Raw genomic sequence first — 22036 nt, forward strand, 5'->3', positions numbered from 1 at the left:
CAACTACTGGGAAACATTTTTGCCTCTGAGATACTGTTTTTTTCTCAGAACCCTTCAAAATTGTCCGTTTCTGCTGAAGTCACATTTCTCTGTACTTCTCACACAAATCTCCCCTTTTGGCCCCTTTCAGTAAATAAAATATTCAAACAAGAATGGATAGTACTTCACATAAGTCTATGTAGTAGCTATTACAAGTCAAAGGAAGAAAACCGTTCTTTATAATTTTTAATATGACTCCATATTAAATATCTTATTTTGCTTTTTAAATGGCATGCTATAACTAACTTTGAATGGAAATGGAACTTAAGGTGTAGGGGAAACGATGTGATGATTTTGTAAAATAATGATAAAACATCCAAGAATTTTCCCTTCCAAGGTCTTCTACCTAAACTCATTGATGCATGCTGGGAAGAACTAAAGACTTCATTGAGGAATATCCTGGTGAATCGATATAACATTAGATACAAAAGACCCATAATGCACAAAAAGCATAATGCTACAATGTTAGTTGGGAACTTAGATATACGATATATTGTGATTTAAGGGAGGGGTGTCCTCCTTCAAATTGTATTTTGGAGAAATCATAACAGATGTCTCATCACTTAGATTTTTTTTTCCCTTTTTAATTGTTGGCCTGGAGTTGGATCACAAAAGCAAAATGTCATCTTTTGCTACCTTCTCCATCTGCTATTAATTAGAATTCTTGAAGTTTGTGCATGAATATAGAGGTTAATTTAAATTTTTCTTATCTTAAAAAAAACTGATCCTGAGCCATCTTAATAGTCTGTCGGATCTCACATGCAGAATTTTAGAACTGAAAAGCACCTTAGAGGTGGTCAAGTCTAACCCTCTCATTTTTTTATGGATTAGGAAATTGAAGCCCAGAGGGGCTAAATAACTTGTGGTCCAAGGTCACATATAGCTAGTTGGTGTCAGAGCTCAAACTTCATTCACACTGAAAAGGATGATCTGGGATCCTGCTGGGATGAATGTCAGTTTAGTCACTTCTATCAAGTGCCAGACCCTGGAAATACAAAGAAAGAAGTGAAACACTTCATGGGAATTCATAAATAAGTAAACAGAGGTTATATGCACATAGTGCATATGGGGTGAGGGACATAGGATTGTGAGATTGGCTCCCTAATCATCTCTGTTGATCTAATTACGGAAAGTAAAGGACATGTAATAGAGAAAATGTGATGCTGAGGTATTCAACCAAGTGCCAATAGGAATCAATGTTTTGTATATGTATATGTATGTGTGTACGTATAGATAGATCTAGATCTCCTATAAGTATGCCTCACTACCAGAGTATTCTGAAGTTTATGTTCACTCTTTCCACAAATATTTTATGTAATATGGGAGGCTCTACCATAGGGTTATATATGGAAGAATGCTTTGTAGCTACTATCTTTTTTATGCTGCCTTAGTAAGTGTCTTTTCTTTGAGCTAATAATATCTACTGGCTTGCAATTGAGCAGAAGTTCATCAGTGGGGACTCATGCACTATGGTTTTAGTGGTACAATCTCTACTTTGAAATCCAAACCCAACTACCCAAAAGTGTTGATTTGGGGACATAGCTCAGAAGAAGTTCCAAATACATAATAAATCCAAATAATATGGGGGTAGGAATAAAGAGGTGATAAGTACTAGCTAGAAGGAATCAAGGAAAGCTTTCTGAAGAAGGTGACATTGACCTGAGCTTTAAAGGAAGCTAGTGATTCCAAGAAGTGAAAATAAGGGACAAGAGAATTATAGGCATGGGAGACAGTCTATGTAAAGACAGAGCAGGAGATGGAATGTCATGTATAGGGACAGAGTAAGAAAAAGTTCTGCCTTTAACCAGGGGAACATTTAAGTGTGTGGCTAAAATGTAGTCAGGTTACATTTTAGCCACTCATTGTCATCAGTTTATGAAAATACTAAATGTACTCTGGTGGCTTTTCTGAGGATAGGAATCGTCTTCTTGGCTTCTGTTTTCACTGTAAGGGAAACCACATAATAAAAGGGGTCACAGGAGTTAAAACTGTTTTGGGCTGAGAATCTTCTGTAATTATACTTGATCTATGTCAAAGGAACATTATTTCTCTTCCATTCCCTCCTGTGACTTTGATGACTATCCATACCTTTGGCAAAGACATCTGAATGATTCAACTGCAAACAGGGATGTTGTGTGTGTGTGTGTGTGTGTGTGTGTGTGTGTGTGTGTGGTGTGTGGTGTGTGTGTGTATTTGTATTTGAAAGTCCTTGTTTAGAAAAATTATGGTCTGAGTTAGAGAGTTCCTATTAATAGCATATTCCTAGTAATAGGATTTCTAATGATTAATTATGACATTCATTTTCAGGAAAAAATATCAAGATAGGGGATGAAAAGTAGAGAAGAAATTGATTATTTTAAAGTTTAAAAACCTAAGAACCATTTCTTTGAAAATATTCTAAAATTCCTTTGAGATGATAACTACTCAATACTTCTTTTATTTCTTTGTTTCAAACCTAATCTAAAATGTTTCTGTGAAAAGGACCAAAAACCCTTCTAATTTTTCAATTTATTTAAAACACCATATAAGTGTAGTTCAATTTTCAGTTCCAGATTCTCTCCTTGCCCTTCCCCTCCTCTTTCATTGAGAAAGCAAGAAAAAACAGAGCCTATTTCAAATACATATATATGTGTGTATGTATTTATAGTCATACAAAACAAACTTTCATATTAGCCATGTTGCATGGAAGGAAGGAAGGAAAGAAGAAAGAGAAAAAGAAGAAAGAAAAGAAAGAAAATATGCTTCAGAAGCTGAGTCCATTGGTTCCCTGTCTTGAGGTGGATGGCATGTTTCATCATGAGTCCTTAGGAATTGTGATGTATCATTGTGTTGCATCATTGTGTTCATCAGTTACTAGATCTTTCAAGTTGATTATCTGCAATACTGAGTGACTCTATAAATTGTTCTCCTTTTTAAATCAGTTCATAGAAGCCTTCCCAGATTCATCTGAAACCATACCCTTCATTATTTCTTACAGTAAAATAGTATTCCATCACATGCATATACCATAACTTGTTTAGCCATTCCCCAGTTTATGGACATCCCCCCAGTTTCTCCAACTCTTTGCCACCACAGAAAGAACTACTATAAATATTTTTGTGTACATGGGTTCTTTTCCTCTTTCTTTAATCTCCCTAGGGTACAGACCTAGTAATGGTATTAGTGGGTCAAAAGGGTAGGTACAGTTGAATAGATTTCGGGGTTTGGTTCCAGATTGCTTTCCAGAATGGTTAGACTAGTTCACAGTTCCACCGATAGTGCACCAGTGCGCCTATTTTTCTACGTCTCCTCCAGCATTTGTCATTTCCTTTATTGTTATCCTGCCCAATCCAATGGGTATGAGGTGGTTCCTCAGAGTTGCGCTAATTTGCATGTCTCTAATTATTAGTGACTTAGAGCATTTTTAATATAACTATTGATAGCTTTGATGTCTTCCTTTGAAAACTGCTCATTTATATACTTTGACCATTTCTTGACTGGGGAATGAGTGTCATATAAACATGAGCCTTTTAACCTCTCTCTCTGGTCTGCACAATTCAGCATGGTTTGAAATGCTCAGAAGGATCTGGTAACAGTAAGTATTAGATAGAAGAACTTCATAGCCTCAACTATTACATAGATTCCACAGTATTTCACTTATTTATAACATGTTAACTCTTTAGATATTTAACTTTTTAAGACATCAGCCCTGAATTTAAGTTGGAATAAGCATCACTAGTGAAGTAAATTATTTCTTTCTGTACCAACCATGTGCTGGAAGCGGTTAGGTTACACAAGTCACTTGATAATTTTTCTTCAGTAGGCTGGCCACCCATAAGTACAGGAAATTAAATATGTGCATCTAATAAACAAATTCCTTTACTCTGTATCTACATACCACCAAAGCAACTGATTTAAAAGCAGGAAAAAATAGATTGATATCTTAGAAACACAAAAACTTCATTTTCTCAGAATTTACCAATTTCCCCCCCTTTTCAACTTCAATTAAGTTGTTTGGTGCTATTAAGAAGAATTGTAATGTAATGAGTAGAAACATTTATCCTGTCTCATTTCTTAAGCATATGCTACCTTCAAGTAAAGCAGTATTGTTGCATGTTATTGGATATAGAGTCAGAAGGGACTTCAGAGATTGTTTAGTCTAGCCATCACTTTATAGATGAAGAATTGAGAGAGGGGGTAACTCACCTGAGGTCACATAAGTACTAGAGCTGGGACCTTGATCCTGGTTCTCTGGCTCCAAATCCAGTGTTTCCATCACACTTCACTGTCCTCTCATTTTCTTCTTTTTATTCCCTCTTATCCTTGGCTCTGTTCTCTTGGCTTATTCTTGAGTGCTCCTGGCATATTGACTTCCTTCATCTCCCTCTCTTCATCTCTCTCTTTTTCTCTCTTTTCAGTACCTGACATCTCTCACCCAACTCTCAGTGTTCATTATTTTTACCTGATTCAAGGAACTTCTCTATGTAAACTGCAATGAGGCATTTTAACAGGTTGCAAGGAATTCGTTTTATTTTAGCCACGTGAAATGCACCCCCCATCCTCAACCCCTGTCCTACACTACTTCAATATATGTTTTCTTTTAACCACTAGAAACAATAGACACCCCAGAATCCTCTGGTCTCCAGTATGTCAACTCTGAGTACTTAGTAGACTCTCCTATCTGATGTCTTAACTGCAATTATGTCCCCTTTCTTCTGAATGAAGTATCATGAATTTCAGAACCTGTGAGAGCTGCCTGAAACAACCCAATGGATCCATTCCAAAGCTTTTGTAACCTTATCCTACCTTGATCATGCTAACCAAATTGTTTCGTGTATACATCTATATACCCATTAATAGCTTTTTAAAAAATGGGCACACTTTGTTTCCACTTGTGAATTAAAGAAGCTCTTTGTTAGGATAAAGGTGAAGTTACCCACTAACCCTAGTCAAAAGGGGTCATTTGTTCATCAGTCCTGAGAATTTTCAGTGTGAAGAAGCCTCTTTTCCTAACTTTCCAGTGCTTCATAAAGAAAATGGAGAGTATCATAGACTAAAAGCTAGAAGGGACCTCAGAGGCAGGCCACCTAGTCCAACCCTTTCATTTTACAGATGAGGAAACTGAGACCCAGGGTAGTTAAGTGTCTTGCACAAAGTCATATGGAAGTGGCTTGGCTAAAATGGCGCAGGTAGTAAGTAGGGAAGGTGAGATTTGAACCTGGAGTCAGTGCTATTTACAGTGTACCATGTCGCCTCTTGTTGTACTAAGAGGTATGAGAATCTGGGCTAGGTAACCAGGCGGAGTAAGTATGCCATAGGAGAGCCAAATTGGCATTATAGGTATGTTGCACAGAATCCGTTGGCTTGTGGAACCAGCTGCGCTTGACAAACAACCCCAGAAGGTAGCATCCCTCCCTGTAAATGCACACTTCCCATTGTTAATCAGGCCAGATGCATTTTTCAAGAGCTTAATTACAGTGTTGGGTTTTGAGTGATAGGATGAGAACAACTTGGAACCATGCCAGCTTACCCTCTAGGAGTTCGCTGTTTGCTGTGAACTCTCATTTAAAGCTAGCCTTCTTTGTGCCCAGCACGCGCATACATACATTCCCCACTCCACACCCTCCTTCATCAACCCTAGCTTTCAGGAGGGAAGGGGCTGGTGGTCCCTAACATGTAGCAACAAAATCTCTCACTTAGATACATTTATGGGGAAAATTCGAAATAAGCGATTGTTAGTGCTGAAGAAAGATTTTATTATTCATTCTAGACCATGATTTCTTTTTATTCAATTAAAAAAATTTAAATGCATGTTGTGTTGGAGATCACAGATTTAGATACGGAAACCTTGGAGGCCATCTAATCTAACCCCTTCATTTTTCAAATGAGGAAACTGAGACTCCACAAATTTAATTAATTTGCCCAACGCCATACAGGTAGTATTAAGTAGACTGAGGAAAGATTAATTCTAAGTGTCACTTAGAAAAGTTTTATTAGAAGTGAAATGTTGAAATCACTGAGATTTCATATTCAGAATTCTGACTTGTGTCCTAGCTAAAAGACAAGGCTGTGGTCAGATCACCACATCCAACCTTCTAATCTGAATACAGAAGCCATGGTAGTTTAGACACAGCTCAGCAGTTGAAGTTAAATGGTTTTGTTGTTTATAACAGGTTGAACAGCTCTTTTGTGTACTGTGAAGAGATATGGACTGTAATAGGACCATTTGGGGAGCTGGGGAGAGTTGTGCAATATAAGTACTGGGTTGTAAGAGATCTACCAAAGTTGTGATTATTTTAATAGTATAATGCCACTGTTTATATATTTGTCTGAAATAGGAAGTAGTTTATTTTTTAAATGTATAAAAAACACTGTGTCCCCCACCCCCACTTCCTTCACTTTGAATGCTGGTAGCCCAAATATGACTAAATATAGACCCTGTCTCCTTTCTTATTTATAACTTTCTCCAGACTGAAGTCGCCAGGGTGAGCCGGAATTAATTTGTGTGTGTTTTTATAGGCTCTAATTAGTTGGGTGTTTTTTGTTGTTGTTGTTATTGTTTTTAAGCAAATGGACTGTGATCAATAATGTTACATAACTGCACTCAAAATCCTGGACCTCTAGGAAGTGTCTTCTCAGAAAGTCACATCCGGATGATGACCTTGAGGAGGCATAGCCCCTTGAATGCAAACACAGTGCAGCTGCTCAGCAAGTTGTGTCTCTGAACATCTGTTTTGCAGCCAGGGGGAGTCATCAGGAGTGATAAAGTGAATAGCTTTTTTGCAACGTCAGAACATACATCTACAATCCATTCTTTCTGAGACCTTGAATTGGGGCATTTCTTGACTACTTGACTGTTCTCCAAGGAAGGGTTTAATGGCATAGGGAGAAATAAGTGTGTCATTTTTGTGTACTGAAATATGCACTTTGCAACACCACTGCTTCTCCAAGAGTATTGCTTACTCTTAGGCTTATGAAGTTGCATATGTGTTTGAACTCACATCGCATAAATTGTACTAAGATGCAGCAGGGTTGTGTCTTTTATCAGAGGAAGGAGTATACTGATGAAATCAGAGATCCCTGAAATACTGAGGGAAGGAAGTGTCAGCATCCTTACTGGATTTGCCAGATGACGCAAATGAACCTTGGATGAACAAGACAAAATTTTCCTTCCCATCCTCCACTTTTGTCCCTCTAGATCTTTATAATAAATACTTACAGCCTTCTTGTTGTCTTTTAACATTAGAGACAGCAAGGTGAGCTAAAACCGCTCAGGGTATCTATAAGCCTTTACTACTAATGTCTCCCAGCAGAACCATGTTTCATATGAAGAGGGAATGAGGTTTTCCCTTCTCACTCTTTAAAAAGAAAAAAAAAAGAAGAAAAAAATGAATGTTGAACTTCCTACACACACACACACACACACACACACACACACACACACACAGAGCAAGAGTCATCATGGCTCTTGCCTTATCACATTTGACTTAACACCCTTTCCTTATTTGGTATTGCTTATCGATTGGTCTTTGATGAAGATATTCTCCACGATTATTTGTGTGTCTGAGGACGTGTACACCCAGGGGTACGTAGTAGGTAAGAGGCATTAAGGGAGAACTTCAAGTCTAAAGAATGAAATATTTCCATTGAATAGCAGGGTACTTCTTTTTTTTTTAAATTAAATTTATTTGTTTGTTTTTAGTTTTCAGCATTTACTTCCATAAAACTTTGAGTTCCAAATTTTCTCCTCCACCCCAAGACAACATGCAGTCTGATATAGACTTTGCATATACATTCATATTAAACATATTTTTACATTAGTCATGTTGTAAAGAAGAATTAGAACCAATGAGAGGAACCATGAGAAAGAAGAAAGAAATGAAAAGGAAACAAATAGTCTGCTTTTACCTGCATTCAGACTCCCTAGTTCTTTCTCTGGATGTGGATAGCATTTTTCTGTCATGAGTCTTTTGGAGTTGTCTTAGATCCTTGCATTGCTAAGAAGAGGTGAGTCTATCAAAGTTAGTCATCTTACGATGCTGCTGTTACTGTGTATAATGTTCTCCTGGTTCTGCTCACTTCACTCAGCATCAGTTCATGGAAGTCTTTCCAGGTTTTTCTGAAGCCCTCCTGCTCATCATTTCTTATGGAATAAGAGTATTCCATTACATTTATATACCACAACTTGTTCAACCATTCCCCAGTTTTTGGACATTCCCTCAATTTCCAATTCTTGGCCATAGCAGGGTACTTCTAATGAAGAATTCTGTGCTATTTTAACCAAGAACCACTTGAGTGACCTTAGGCAAATTATTTCACTTGCCCTCAATTTCTATATCTGTAGAAGGAAAAATGCTACAAAACTGGTTTGCAGGCAGGTTTTGGAATGTTCAGTTAATGTTCATGGTCATCTGGCTTTTTTTTAAGCCAGGATTACAAAACGGGATCTGACCGAGATGCTAATATAGAGCTTTTGTTATATGATTCTGCTCAAAATTTGTCCATCAGTACATATTGCCTTTATAGACCAACTCTAATAATGATAATAATAGCTATGATAAAAAAACCAACCAAATTCCTAGGCATATATTTAAGGTGTTCCATGATCTGGACCCTGCCTATACTTCCAACCTCCACTACTTATTTATATACATCTTTTCTAGTAGGTACTGGTCTTTTCATCCTCCCTGGTTTACTTCTTTTTTCTGCTAACATTTATTGCTCCAAATGACATCTTACCTATCTTATCTTCTCAACCACAACATTCCTATCTTTTAAGGCATCCCTGAAGTCTATCAAAGCCTTCTCAAAATACTTCTATCCGTAATGCCCCTTATTGAAGTCACAGCTCTATGAGATCTTTGCTCTTTTGTGATTGAACTTTCTAATTTTGGATTTTTCAGGTGTATTTCATACCCCCAATTATAACTATCTTATCTCTTTGTAAACCACTCTAGCCCTCTTCCCACCTATGCTAGCCCTGAATCTAGTGATCTGTACAAAGTAGGTGTTTATTTGATTTTGTTGTCATGAATAACAAAAACATACCAGTTGTTTATTTAACACTATCCTATCGAAAAGAAAATCTAGAGTTTTTTCATTGTATGTACTTTGATCTTTTCTCTTATGTTCTTTTCCAAGAAGTTTTAGTGAGAATTCTTTTACAATGAGTTTTTATCAGGCTTAATCATAATCTAGTACTGTTCTCCCTAATGAAGTCGGGCCCAGTTTATATAATCAATATCTTCAGATTGGTCAGGATTTTGCTATTGTAGTTTTATAAGTAGCAAAATCAGATTAAAGGCAGAGATTTAGTTTACAAGTATGACATTCATTCCTTATAGGGAAGAGGTCGAACGATCTTGATGAGGAGGGCATTACATCTCTTATAGTTGTAGGATCTAGGATTAGGCTTTTGGCAAGGTAGAACTGAATGGTATTGTACCTCAAATAATCTTTGGAGATATACAATAAAAAAAGATTTTTCCATTCTCAGGAAAGGGAAGCCATCTCAGAGGGATAATCATGCTGTAAAAACTATTATTCTCTGTTAGGAAAGCAGACTAGTTACTGTCTGAAGCTAGGACACCATTTTCCAAAGTATAATTAAACAATGTGGTATGAATACTCTCATAGCAGAATATACTATATTGTTGCAGGAAAAATGTAGCAATTGTGAAATGGCACAAAGTAGCTAGTTCAGATGGAGAAACTAATTTAATTACAGCAAAAATACTCATTTGAAGAAAAAGCATTTTTATAAAGAATATTTTTTTTAAAAACCCTACATTTTGATTTAAAAAAAAATATAACTGGTCTCAATATGTTTTTGCTGTTTTTAAATCTCCTCACATAAGAAGTGTTTTTAAATAGAGGATCCAAAAAGATGTGTATGAAGCCTTTTTGCAAACCTTTATGCTCTATATAAATGCTAGCTATCATCATGAATATTACTGTATGCCAACACTTGTCAAACTGTCCTTGAACATTTACAAAGAAAATGCCTTACTGATATCTTAAGTGAACAGGAGCAATTCTGGATTTGGCTATTTTTCTGTCTATGTAGCTGCTGATGTCCAAGGGAGATGGCTATGGTGAGAGTATAGTGGACAGAGAATTGTATCTGGAGTCAAGAGAACCACAGGCTTTTGTAGCTTCTTTTGCCTCATCTGTGCAATGAATGGTTTGAATGAGTTCTCCCTACCACTCATTTAGTCTATACTGTTTTGGGAGAAATATCTCTTCTCTGAGTTCACATGATGGGTAACTGCTGCCAAATGTGTGTGTGTATGTGTGTGTGTGTGTGTGTGTGTGTGTATGTACACAGAAATTATGGAAATAAAAACTTAGGTTTTATTATTATGTTCAAGTATAGTAACATGCTTGTTCAGGTCTCAAAGAAAACCTGACCAATCGTGAGAATTATAACAAGCCTTCTTATGGGCAAAATATGTCAGAGTGACAGAGAAATAATTCATTTACCCGTTGCAATCTTGTACATTTCTCTTAGGTCATAAAAGTTAAAGAGAAGATAGATTCATAATCTCCTACTTCCTTCAGTGTTATAAAAGTTGGACAAACTTAGGTAAACAGAGTCAATCTTATACATCCCCTAAGGAAACAAATTTCATCAAACAGACTGTAGGTAAACTAAATCAGGTTACAGATTAAACCACGTTTAGAGGGTTAACAAATAGACCCATTGAGGAGGAGGATTTACATGTTGCCAAGGCTTCAGGAACAGCAGAGATTCTTTCTCTGGCTTCTTATCTAAGGAATGCTTAAGGCTCTGAGTAAATTTTCACATCCTACGGGACACATTTTGGTTAGATGAGGTTAATATTAAAACAGACTTTCCAAAATTTTCAAGAGGAATAAAAGAAAATAAAAATTCCTGTAACAATGCCTTACAACAAGGAGGCCATCAAATATATGTCCTGCTTTTTAAGTTCATGGAATGCATTCTATGTGAGTACAGCTAGACTAGATGTTGATGTTTCTGCAATCCTGTTTATTTCAACAAGGTAAAGAGAGGTTAAAAAAATAAAATTCTAGGACTGTGGCTTCAAACTCAATATAAATGGATGCCTGCTGGTTGCATATTCACTTGGAAAATCACAAATCGACATTATCTGTGTTGTATTGTATTTCTAGTTTATTTTGCTAAACATTTTTCAATCACATTTTAATCTGGTTTGCCCACAGCTAGGAGTTTTATGGCCAGTGGCAGTGAGTTTGATGCCTCTGCTCTAGAGGATGCCAAGGAAATTCTACAAGACAGTCATTTGCCTCAGCTGAGATTCTCTTATTAGGGCCAACCATGTTTCTTGGTATAGAAGGCTTGATGTGACAGAGGCATGTCTGTGTATGCCTGACTTGGTGGCCATGGGCAAGTCGTAACACCTCCCTGAGCTCCTGTTTCCTCCCTCATATTTCAAGAGTGGGGATTGAATTCAATAATTTCTAAGTATCCTTCCTGTTCTCTAATTTGATAGTGCTGTGAATCCTCTCCACTTCTCCCTCCCCGACCACTCATATTCCCTTTATCACCTGTACCTATGATAAAAACCTTGGAGTTGGATTAGATCTTCTCTGAAGTCTGTCTGCACTCTTGAATTGATGTTCCACTTATTTGTCAGCCTGGGAGTGAATATAGGAAGGCCACTGATTATGGCACAGGACAGTGACAGTCAGGCAAAAACAGAGCAACAGTAAAAACTGAAGCATGATTAAAAAAAACAAATAAGGAATGCTGACATTTTATTTCTAAATAGATGCAATTTCCTTTAAATTTTGTATCATTATACAAATAGATTCATATAAATATTTCTTTACAAAAACAAAGCTTAACAAGCCCAGACTCTTGCTTTTAGTTCAAGGGTCAGTCACCACTGATGACTCAAGCACTTCCACTTGCCTGCTTCTGTGGAAGGCTTGAGATTGCACACTGGCCGTATGACTGATCATGAAGTGATGGTGATGGTTCTTTTTCACTCATTTCAGACTCTTCATGACCCAATTTGGGGTTTTCTTGGCAAGTCTACTGGAATGGTTTGCCATTCCTTCTCCAGCTCACTTAACAAATGTGGAAACTGAGGCAAACAGGGTTAAATGACTTGCCCAGGGTCACACAGCTAGTAAATGTCTAAGGCCAGATTTGAACTCAGGTCTTCCTGGCTGCAGGCTTGGTTCTCTATTCACTGAACTGCCTAACTATCCTGAAGTGAGGGTGAGGGTAGTGGTGCTTATTGATGGGAATGAATGACAGAACCTCAGTCTGCAACATTTATTAACTGTTTACTAGTGCGAAACTCTGGGGATACAAATGCAAGCAAAAATAAAGGCAGCCTCTGCCACGAAAGAGCTTATATTCTAATGCAGTAAGATAACACAGGAAAGGGAAGTTGAAAAGTGGGGTCAAGAAGGAGGTACCTAGACTTGGGCACAGGATCATGGAGGATAAGTTGAGAGAGAGAGAATGAGTATGAATAAATGAGCATGAGATATGTGTAGTGCTCTGGGGCCCTTTCTCCATTTTGGGGAAAACTTACCAGTAGAGGAAGGGGCCAACAGGAACCAAGTCAAGAGGCAGCTGAGGTATGGTAGTTAAATCCAGAGAATTAAGGATAGTTAGCCTGGAGCCCTCCACTAAAATGGAAGTTCTGGGAAAAAACACAACAATGGAACTTTTTCCTTCACTCCTGCCCCCTTCATCATGACCTCTAGAACAAGGACAACCCGCTCCAGGCACAGCAGAATCTAGGAGAGATGACTTCCTGTTATTTTCCGATTTATTCCCTTTTCCACCCCAAACTTTCCTCTGGCTTTGTAGTAATAGGAAGTAGTAATGCTGGTGTCTTTGGCTGCCACCACCCCTCTATGCAGTCTTATGGGCTCAGAGTCATTGGGAGTGGCTCTCTCTCTGACTGTGATGGGCTGGAGATCAGGGTTCCCAAACACAAGTAGAATACTGGTTGCTGTAACACGCAGGTGTTCCTCTGCCTGGTCAGCCCCATGGGGGATCCATCAGCTAGCTCTATGCTCAGTCCACTGATAGTTTGAGAATATCTCTTCCTCCTGGCTCTGGACTTGTTGAATATCAATTAAGCACTGACATGACGATGAAGGAAACAGGAAGGAGAATGTTTAAGCAATTAGTGAACTTCTGCAAAGTTAGAGAAAAGGCAGCTCTCAGTAAGTTAGAATATACCTGCACGTGGGGGTGTAACCCAGAAGGTGAGCAAACTCCATTGCCTCTCCCTTAAACTTGTTTTGTGGTGTGCTTGTGTAGATTGACAGCTCTTTTACTCATGCCAGTTGAGAATTTGTTTTACTTTTAGTTTCTCCTTTTCCTTTGAATAGAAATCAGCTCGAATGGTTGCAGTTTAAGGCCAAAATAACAGCAAGCAGATAAGTTAACATAACACCTCCAAGGAATAGGGCTAGCTTGTAAGCAAACATGGTAATTAAATATTGCCACAAGTTAAGACTTCATTAATGCCTTCAATGTATAAATAGCAGCCCTGACTTAGTTTATGAGCTAGGCTTTTGACATAATTTTTCACTTCATTAAAGACAAGTGCAGCGTTCTGTACCTGGGGGGAAGAAAAATAAAGTCCATAAAACAGGGAAGAAAAAATAACGTGGAAGTATGGCAGCAAAAGGTCTAGGGGTTACAGTCCGTAATAAGCTAACTAAACTGCATTAGCTAGAGGAAAGCATGAGACTAGAATAAATGAAACTGACGCGCATATGAATGACAAGGGAATAAACAACTCTATTTCATGGTAAAGAGTATTTACTGAAGGATGATGACCAACTCTGAGCTCCATAGCTAAAAGAAAGATTGTAGAGGATTCAGCGAGGGCTTGTAGGTTAGAAAATGAGATGTTAGGAATTGGGAATCATTTAGCCTGAAGAAAGGGTTGTTGAAGGCCTATTTAGTATTTTAGCAATTTACAAATATAAAAAGGGTTACAGTTTAAAATCAGAGTAGGTAGGTGACACCGGGGATAGAGTGCTGGCCTGGGAGTCACGAAGACCTGAGTTCAAATCCAACATCAGACACTTATTAGCTGTGTGATCCTGGGCAAGTCACTTAATCCTGTTTGCCTTAGTTTCTTCATCTGTAAAATAAACTGGAGAAGGAAATGGCAAAGCACTCCCACATTTTTGTCAAGAAAACCTCAATAAGGTCATAAGGAGTTGGACATGACTGAAAAATGGCTTCCCTGCCATCACAATTTAGAATCCCAGGACTAGGTATCAGCAGTCAATGAATGAAAAGAAGGCTTTAAACTTTAGCAAAATGGATTTAGGATACATATTAGAAGGTTTTGATTTTAGTCATTGTTGTACATAGGAATGAGTTTATGGAGAAAAGTTTCAGAATTTCCTTCCTGGAAGATATTTCAATATAGAATAAAAGTTTATCCCTTGGGGGAGGTTAAAGGATGGTGGTCCTGCCTGAGGATAGGAGAGTACGCCACTAGATTATGTTTCAAGATTTCTTCTGTCACTCAGAATATATGATTCTGTAATTTTTTTCTCAGAAACTGCATTTACGCAGAAAATGGGGAAACTCCAGGAATTTTGATATTATCTAGCTCTTTCACAATATGAATAATTCCCCAAAAGGCAATTTTTTTGTGTTTTTATTGGACTTTTATTATTACAGCTAAGTACAAACATTTATTCTTAGAAATTTTACCAATGAGGTGGAAAAGATGAAGCATTTTTCCTTCTTTTAAAAAAAGATATTTTGGTATTCAATTGAGTCTTAAAAATCCTCTGATCCCAACACCTTCATTTTATAGGTGAAGAAACTAAGTCAGAGGGAGATATTAAGTGACTTGCCAAAATTCAGATGGAGAGTAAGTGGTGAGGCAGAATTTGAACTGGTTTCTCTGACTCCAAATCTAATGAACTTTGTGTCATTTGGGCCAGTAGGGAATCTCAGTTCAGGCTTTAAGTCGACCCAGAGCCTGAAAAACACAGCAAACTAATGAACTTTTAGATGGTAGTGTGATAATTAGTCTCCCAACATTCAGTGGAATGTGGGGTTTTTTTGGTAATATAATTTTCAGTACATATCCAAAAGAGACATTTTTAATTTATCTTTATGTTAATTACTGGGTAATTTTATCTACTCTCATGTTCAACTGTTATTTCTATGCAGATGACTCCTAGATCTATACAACTGCCTCTAGGTCTTCATTTGAGCTTTATTTTCATTTCATCAAGTACTGATTGACATTTTAAACTGTATATCCAATAGTCATTTCAACTCTACACGGCCCAAACAAAATTCATGGTATTCTCTTCTCAAACCTTCCCATCATCCTAATTTCCCTATTTCTACTGAGGATACTGTGGTCAGCTGAGTTCACAAGCTTACACGTAATCCTCAGCTTTTCAGTCTTCCTCACACCATCGATGCTTCCTTGCAAGTTATTTTCATGCTATCTTCACTACGTCCCATCTTCCCATTTACAGAACTACCACTTAATCACATTTCTATGGAATTATTGCAGTATCCTCTTCGTTGGTCTGTCTCTTGCCTCCCCCACCCGTCCTTTACACAGCTGCCAAATTGATATTTTCATAGCAAAGTTCTGACCATGTTACCAAGAGGCCTTATTGGCTTATAAGGTGGTCTTTCCTGATATCTGCAATTACTAAGTCCGATCCCACTCTCTGAAATTTAAAATGCTATACTTTATATGTTTTGTTTTCTTAAATGTGTTCCTACTGTTTTCTTACAATAGAGTATAACCTCCCTGAGGTCAGGTACTGCTTCATTTTTATCTTTGTACCCTGAACACCTAGCAGTGCCAGATATGAATAGGCATTTTAACAAATAATTGTTTGTTGAATCCTGAAGACTAGAAGTAGAAGAGTCTATAATATTTTAATGGCAGCAAAGAGTAGTGATGCTAAAAATAAGAGGGCCATTGGAACTTTTTTTTCAATGTGCAAAAAGATGTTTATAAGGAAGCACAGACTAGCAGGACACATTTGAAAGTAATGTAGAGAATATATTATATATATATTTACATGTATGTGTATGCATATGTATTTATGTATGTGTATCTATCTACCAGCAAGCAGCATGAAGTAGAATTTCATGGTTTCATAGAGAATCCTCTGTATTCTGTGGATGAAATGCATTTTGGGGAGCATTTAAGACCAAAACTTTAAAAAATTATTTTAAAATAGTATATTAAAAGGCAAAGTTTTCTTGAGAAACAAAAATAAGGTTGAGTTTGAAGAAGTACAAAGTTGTCATAAGGACTGGTAGAGTTTTTCAAGTACTTGCAAGATTGCAGTGATGACAATATCCTTTTTCTTGTTTCACAGATTGGAAACCTAGAGAACTACTACCATTTTTATCACAGCAAAACCTTTAAAAGATCAACCTTCAGTAGCAGAGGCACCCACACCTTCCTCAGAATGGATCCAAAGGTAAATATTTCTGGTTCCCAGATGAAATTCCTATTAGAGATCCAAAACAGTGTTTTTTCCCCTTTAGTTCATGAGTTCCAAAAATGACTGTGAGAGGAGTCTGTAGCTTTCTTTAGATCCATTTCCAATAAAAATCAGTCTGGTGTCTGTCTGTCTGTCTGTCTGGATGAGAAGTGGATTCTGGAGAATTGGCAATCTAAACACATTACTTTTAGGGCCAGCCTGCTGTGACCATTAGCTGAGAATTAACTTACTGGTGTTGTAAGTAGTTCTGAGACCACCACAAAAACCTATTGTAAGAAACTCAGAATCTGAATCTGTTTCTAACAATAGAAGGGATGGGAAGCTTGAGTATTCTTTTCCAATATTGGAATTAGAAATTAGATAACCTTCCCTCTGAGATCACCTTCAGTGTTCCTTAAATGTCTTGGTCATCTGTGATTGTTTGCATGTGGGATTATCACCCGTTAGAAGGTGGACTTCTTGAGGTTAGGGGATGTTTTTGCTTTTCTCTGTTTCCGTAGCAGTTAGTGTAGTACAGGGCACATAAGTAGGTACTTCCCAAATGCTTGTTACTGTTGTAGTTAGTAAAATCTAACCTTGGGGCAGGTAGGTGCAGTAGATAGTGCTGGCCTAGAGTCAGGAAGACTCATCTCCCTAAGTTCAAATCTGGCCTCAAACACTTACTGGCTGTGGGACCCTGGGCAAGTCACTTAGCCCTGTTTGCCTTAGTTTCCTGGTCTGTAAAATGAGTTGGAAAAGGAAATGGCAAACTACTCCAGTATCCTTGTCAAGAAAACCATAAATGGGTTCACAAAGAGTTGGACATGACTGAAACAACCCAATAACAAACATTGACGTAGCACATTAAGGTTTATGTATTACATATAATGTTCTCATTTGATCCTCACAACAATCCTCCTAAATAAGTGCTTTTATTATCCGCATTTTACCAATGAGAAAACTGAGGCTGAGGAAGGTTACGTGACTTACCCAATGTCATATCGCTTGTAAGTTCTTGAAGCAAGATTTTCACTCTAGTCTACTGGCCCCCAAGTCAAGCACCCTATTCACTTTGCCACCAATATGTACATCAATTGCATGACATTTAATGTAGCAAGTTAATGATAAACTTAAAAAAAAAGTTTATTCCTTCCTTATACCTTCTAGAAAGTGGATTCCTATAAGTTCATGTGTGCATCCAGCCCTGCTGTTTTGATTTCGATTTAGCTTCAACATACACGTATGACTATTTTAAAATTTATGTAAATTCATTTAAAAGTATTACTGAATTCCTAATGTCTTTTTGTCATTTTGTTTTTTTCTAAGTCAATGGATTCTTGTAGTACAGCTACTTTGGTACTGGAGTCTGATAATTTTTTTAATGTAAAAAATTTCACATGTATTTTTACATGATTTACATTTTAATGCAAAAATGTAAAATAAAAAAATACCTTTGCTCTTTGAATTAGAACTCATTGCTTAGATCAAATATGTTTAGTTTTTAAAGCTCTTTATAATGTGTCCTAAACCTACTTTTCCCTATAAGCAACCTTTATTTCAGCCAAATTGGCCCTCTCACTTTTCCTCACACACAACATTCCATTTTCCATGTCCATGCTTTTGTAGTGGTCGTCTTGCATGTTTGGAATGAATTCCCACTCTTATACATTTTCTACCTGAAGATTTTCCTGCTTGGTTTCTCCCACCAAAATGTACCTTGTATATGTCCTTATGTATGAGGTCTCCCCTCCATAGAGCAGAAACTCCATGGGGGTGAAGCACTGTTTAATTTTTGTCTCTGTATCCTCAGCATCTAGCAGAGTGCCTGGCGTATAGTAGGTGCCCAATAAGGCTATTGGTTGATTGATTGATTGAAGAAAGGATCAATAAGATAGAAATTCTTAAACCCACATAATCTGGAAGAAGTGTTCCATTTTTAGGTTTTAAATAATTCATCTTTACTATGTGATTATTAAGATCTAATCTTGCTAAATATTGATGCATCATAAATGTTACAGTATCATAACAGTGTTGTTCAAGTATCTCATTGGCTCTTTCAAAAAGCAGTAGTAGGCACAGGCAGCCTCCAACTCCCCACAAGTCATGTTCCAAAGGTTTATTTGTAAGTTGCCTCCTTGGAGCACAGAATGCATTTTTCTATAAAAATAGTGCTTTAATGGATACCTAGGTCCTTAGGCCAGGCTGCAAAAAGCTTATTTAACCTAGAATGTACCTGATGTTTAGTATTATCCCAACTATATTTAACCACTTTTTAAAACCCTGTTATATGAGAAAATAAATTTTGAGTTAAAACTCAATGACCACGTACTTACAACTTCAGTTAAAACTTTAGATGCTACATCTTGCCTCACCCTTGCCTTGATGATAGTAGCTCTTCAAGCCTTGCCACTAGAGAACAGTGGGCTTTGTCTGCAACATAAGTCTTTAACCTGGGAGTTCATGAATCTGTTTTAGGAAAAATTTTTTGATAACCATATTTCCATATAATTGGTTTCTTTCATAGTTCTAGGTATTTTTTAGGCATCTAAAAGTATTACATTGAGGTGTCCGTGAGTGTCACCAGACTATCAAAGGGGTGAATGACTCAGAAAAAGTTAAGCACCGCTAGCCTAGATTGAGTAACTTTTTACTTTATGTATGTGTGTATGCACATGCATATATACATATATGTATACACTGATATATGTGTATATGCATTTACACATATATGCATTTACATCTATGCCTGTATAGATATGTAAAAGGTCTCCTTTAAGCCCCAGATTTTCTGAAGTGGCTAAAAAGGCAGGGAGAGGCAGCCTTTGGAGAAGGTAGATGTTCTGACATTATGGCTTTTTAATGAGGCTCACTCATAGGAACTTTATGAGGCCCACTTCACCTTTTTTGGAGGATATTTGTAATGTTTGAACCATTTTTATGTGCAATAATTTCTCATTTCTTGAACAGTTTTGTTTTCTTTTTTACTGTGAACCTTAGTCATCAAAAAGAAATTTCAGTATAGAAAGAAGAATGAAGGGAGATTTTTCTTCTATTTTTTTCTCCTTGGTTTATGATAGCTGTGGAACAAGACTGTATCTCTGGATGGGTGCACAGCATGGAACTTGGATGGCAAGGTGACTAAAATTCCCAAAGTACGGTGCTTCAGTAGGAAGCAAAGCAATTGTGTGTTCCTGAAGACTCAGGAAGTGGGAGGAGGGCAGGCAGACTTGATTGCATGCATTAGTTTGTCTGAATTCATGTGAAGCCATGTGCAAAAAATAAACAGAATCTAGTCACGGAGGAAATGTGAGCTATGTGGTAGTGCTGAAATGGAAGGGATAAGGTTGCAAGTGGTCTACCATAGTTGGAAGAAAAAAATCTTGGCTGGGAAAGAAGGTTAATCTAGCTTTTTATTTTTTCCCTTCCTTGGCTATAAGCAAGCAATTGATCCAGTATGAAGACATCTTACTCAGCATTAGAATCACAAACATTAATTGAATGGTCAGCACTCAGGTAGAATGCCCTGAGAGCCAAGCTGTTTGCTGAAATCCTGAGAGTGCCTTGAGAAGGGGGGAAAAGGGGGAACTGTTACTTTTTGCATAGTTCCTTATTCTTTGAAGCCTCTAAAGAGTCTGTTGTTACTTAAACATTAAGAACCAGGAATCAGTAGAAATTCGAGACTTCCAGATTCTAATCTGTGTTCTGTCAGTGCTAAGTGGCACTCACTTTCCCTTGTTGTTTTTTTTAAACATCCAGTTTTTCCTTTAAAATGGTACTGAGATGCCAAGCTTTTCTGCCTTATCCGTTCATTCTCTGAAAAAGTATTTATTTTACTCTGTGCTCAGTCAACAAGCATTTCTTAAATTCCTACTATGCACTAGACACTAGGGATACATACAATGAATTAAACAATCCCTATACTATGGGATGGGGTTTTGGAGACAGCTCTTTATCTCAAAGAGTTTACAAGTGAGGTGTATACCTATGGCATTTCTAGGATGCTTGTCTACTATCTAGGTGTTGTTGTTCAGTCCTTTGAGTTGTGTCTGACTCTTTGTAACTCCTATTGAGGAGTTTTTTTGGGGGGGTAGATACTGGAGTGCCTTGCCATTTCCTTCTCCAATTCATTTTAAGATGAGGAAACTGAGGCAAACAGGGTTAAGTGACTTGCCCAGAATCATATAACTAATAAGGGTCTGAGGCTGCATTTGAACTCATGAAGATGAATCTTCTTGCTTCCAGGCTTAGTGCTTATCTACCTACCTGCCTCTACTCTCTAGAGTGTGTCCCATAAGTGGATTCAAACTCTTAGGAATGCTTAGCTACTTTATTTTACTCTGTCTTTGACTAGAGGAGCCAGGGCTGGAAGGAAGCCTAGAGGTCCTCTAGTCCAAACTCTTCCATTTTACAGATTAGGAAACTGAAGCCTAGAAAAGTTGTGGCTTGCCCAAAGTCAAATGGAGAGTAAGTAGCAAAACCACGTTTCCAACTGACATCTTTTCACTCTGAATCCCATGTTCTTTCTGGTTGTCTACTCAAGGAATCCAAGAGGGTGGGCGTAGGTATTCATTCTGTAACTCTTTTGCATAGTTTAAATAGAAATTCCTTTCATATAGTACTTCTTAATAACCTTCAGAATGGGTTGACATCAAAGCCATCCTGCCAGTAAAAAAAAAAGGGGGGGGAGGATGAAGAAAAGGCAAGCAGTCCAAACATTCCAGCCTAGCTAAAAACTCAACATGATTGGCTGATTGTTTCTCACTGTTCTAATTAAATTTGTAGCCCTAGGGAAGGCATAGAAGGCATCTGAAGCAATTATGTATTCAGAATTGAAACTGAAATACCTCTGTTTAAATTAGCCTAGTTTAATGCAAACCAAATCAATTAGCTGTCATTCTTATTAATATTTACTTTACCTAGCCTTTCAAGCCAGATATTTGGCAAAATTAGTTGACTTTTATGTAAGTGTTTAGCATTATCCTTTATTGTAGCCAATCAGTGTAATTTTCAGCATTTACAAAGTATTTTGCAACACCTTGGCATGTGGAGCACTGTGTAATTAATGTTCTTCATGAAAGGAAAACTATGGTTTAATATTATTCGGAGGCATTGGGAGGCAAAGTCACCATAGTTTGAATGAGTAAACCAGAAATGAATGTTATAGAACTTATAAAGAAGAAAGTTCAATCAGATGCAGATGGTCTTGTCTTTTCCTTCTCCCTTGTCCCTAGGGTATAAAAATACTTTGGTCAATGGTGGAATTTATAGTCTGCCTTTCTTTTTGTACCCATAAAAGCTGAGAGAGTGTGCCTATTGTGAAAATGGATAGGGCAGGACTCTCTTTTTCACTTCAGCCAATCAAAAGACCTTTAACTTACCCTAGGCACTCTTCAGAAAGAAGCTTAATAGTTTTTATTCATCATGCATTCAGCGTTCAGACTACCATGTTTGAAAAAAGACTCAGGGAACATGGTCAGCCGCTGCTGGAATGTAGGCTCATGTTGGGTTGTTCAGTCAGCCCAACCACTGAGGGTTCTCCTGAGTGTGAAAT

The 22036-nt window shown here is 37.5% G+C and overlaps 1 protein-coding gene across 4 annotated transcripts in view; it reads left to right on the forward strand.

The window, feature by feature from the left end:
• PCSK6 (proprotein convertase subtilisin/kexin type 6) overlaps positions 1-22036 on the forward strand; it is a 249589-nt gene that overhangs the window by 25928 nt on the left and 201625 nt on the right. For all 4 annotated transcript variants that reach the window (XR_011968543.1, XM_072616874.1, XM_072616871.1 and 1 more), the window contains exon 2: positions 16378-16482. Coding sequence is in view for 3 of the 4 variants with exons in the window: in XM_072616874.1 (XP_072472975.1) it covers positions 16378-16482 (105 nt within the window). In the remaining variant the exon portion in view is untranslated. The remainder of the gene's footprint in view (positions 1-16377; positions 16483-22036) is intronic.

The sequence above is a fragment of the Notamacropus eugenii genome, chromosome 1 (genome assembly GCF_028372415.1).
Source record: "Notamacropus eugenii isolate mMacEug1 chromosome 1, mMacEug1.pri_v2, whole genome shotgun sequence".
NCBI classification, from domain to species: Eukaryota; Metazoa; Chordata; class Mammalia; order Diprotodontia; family Macropodidae; genus Notamacropus; species Notamacropus eugenii.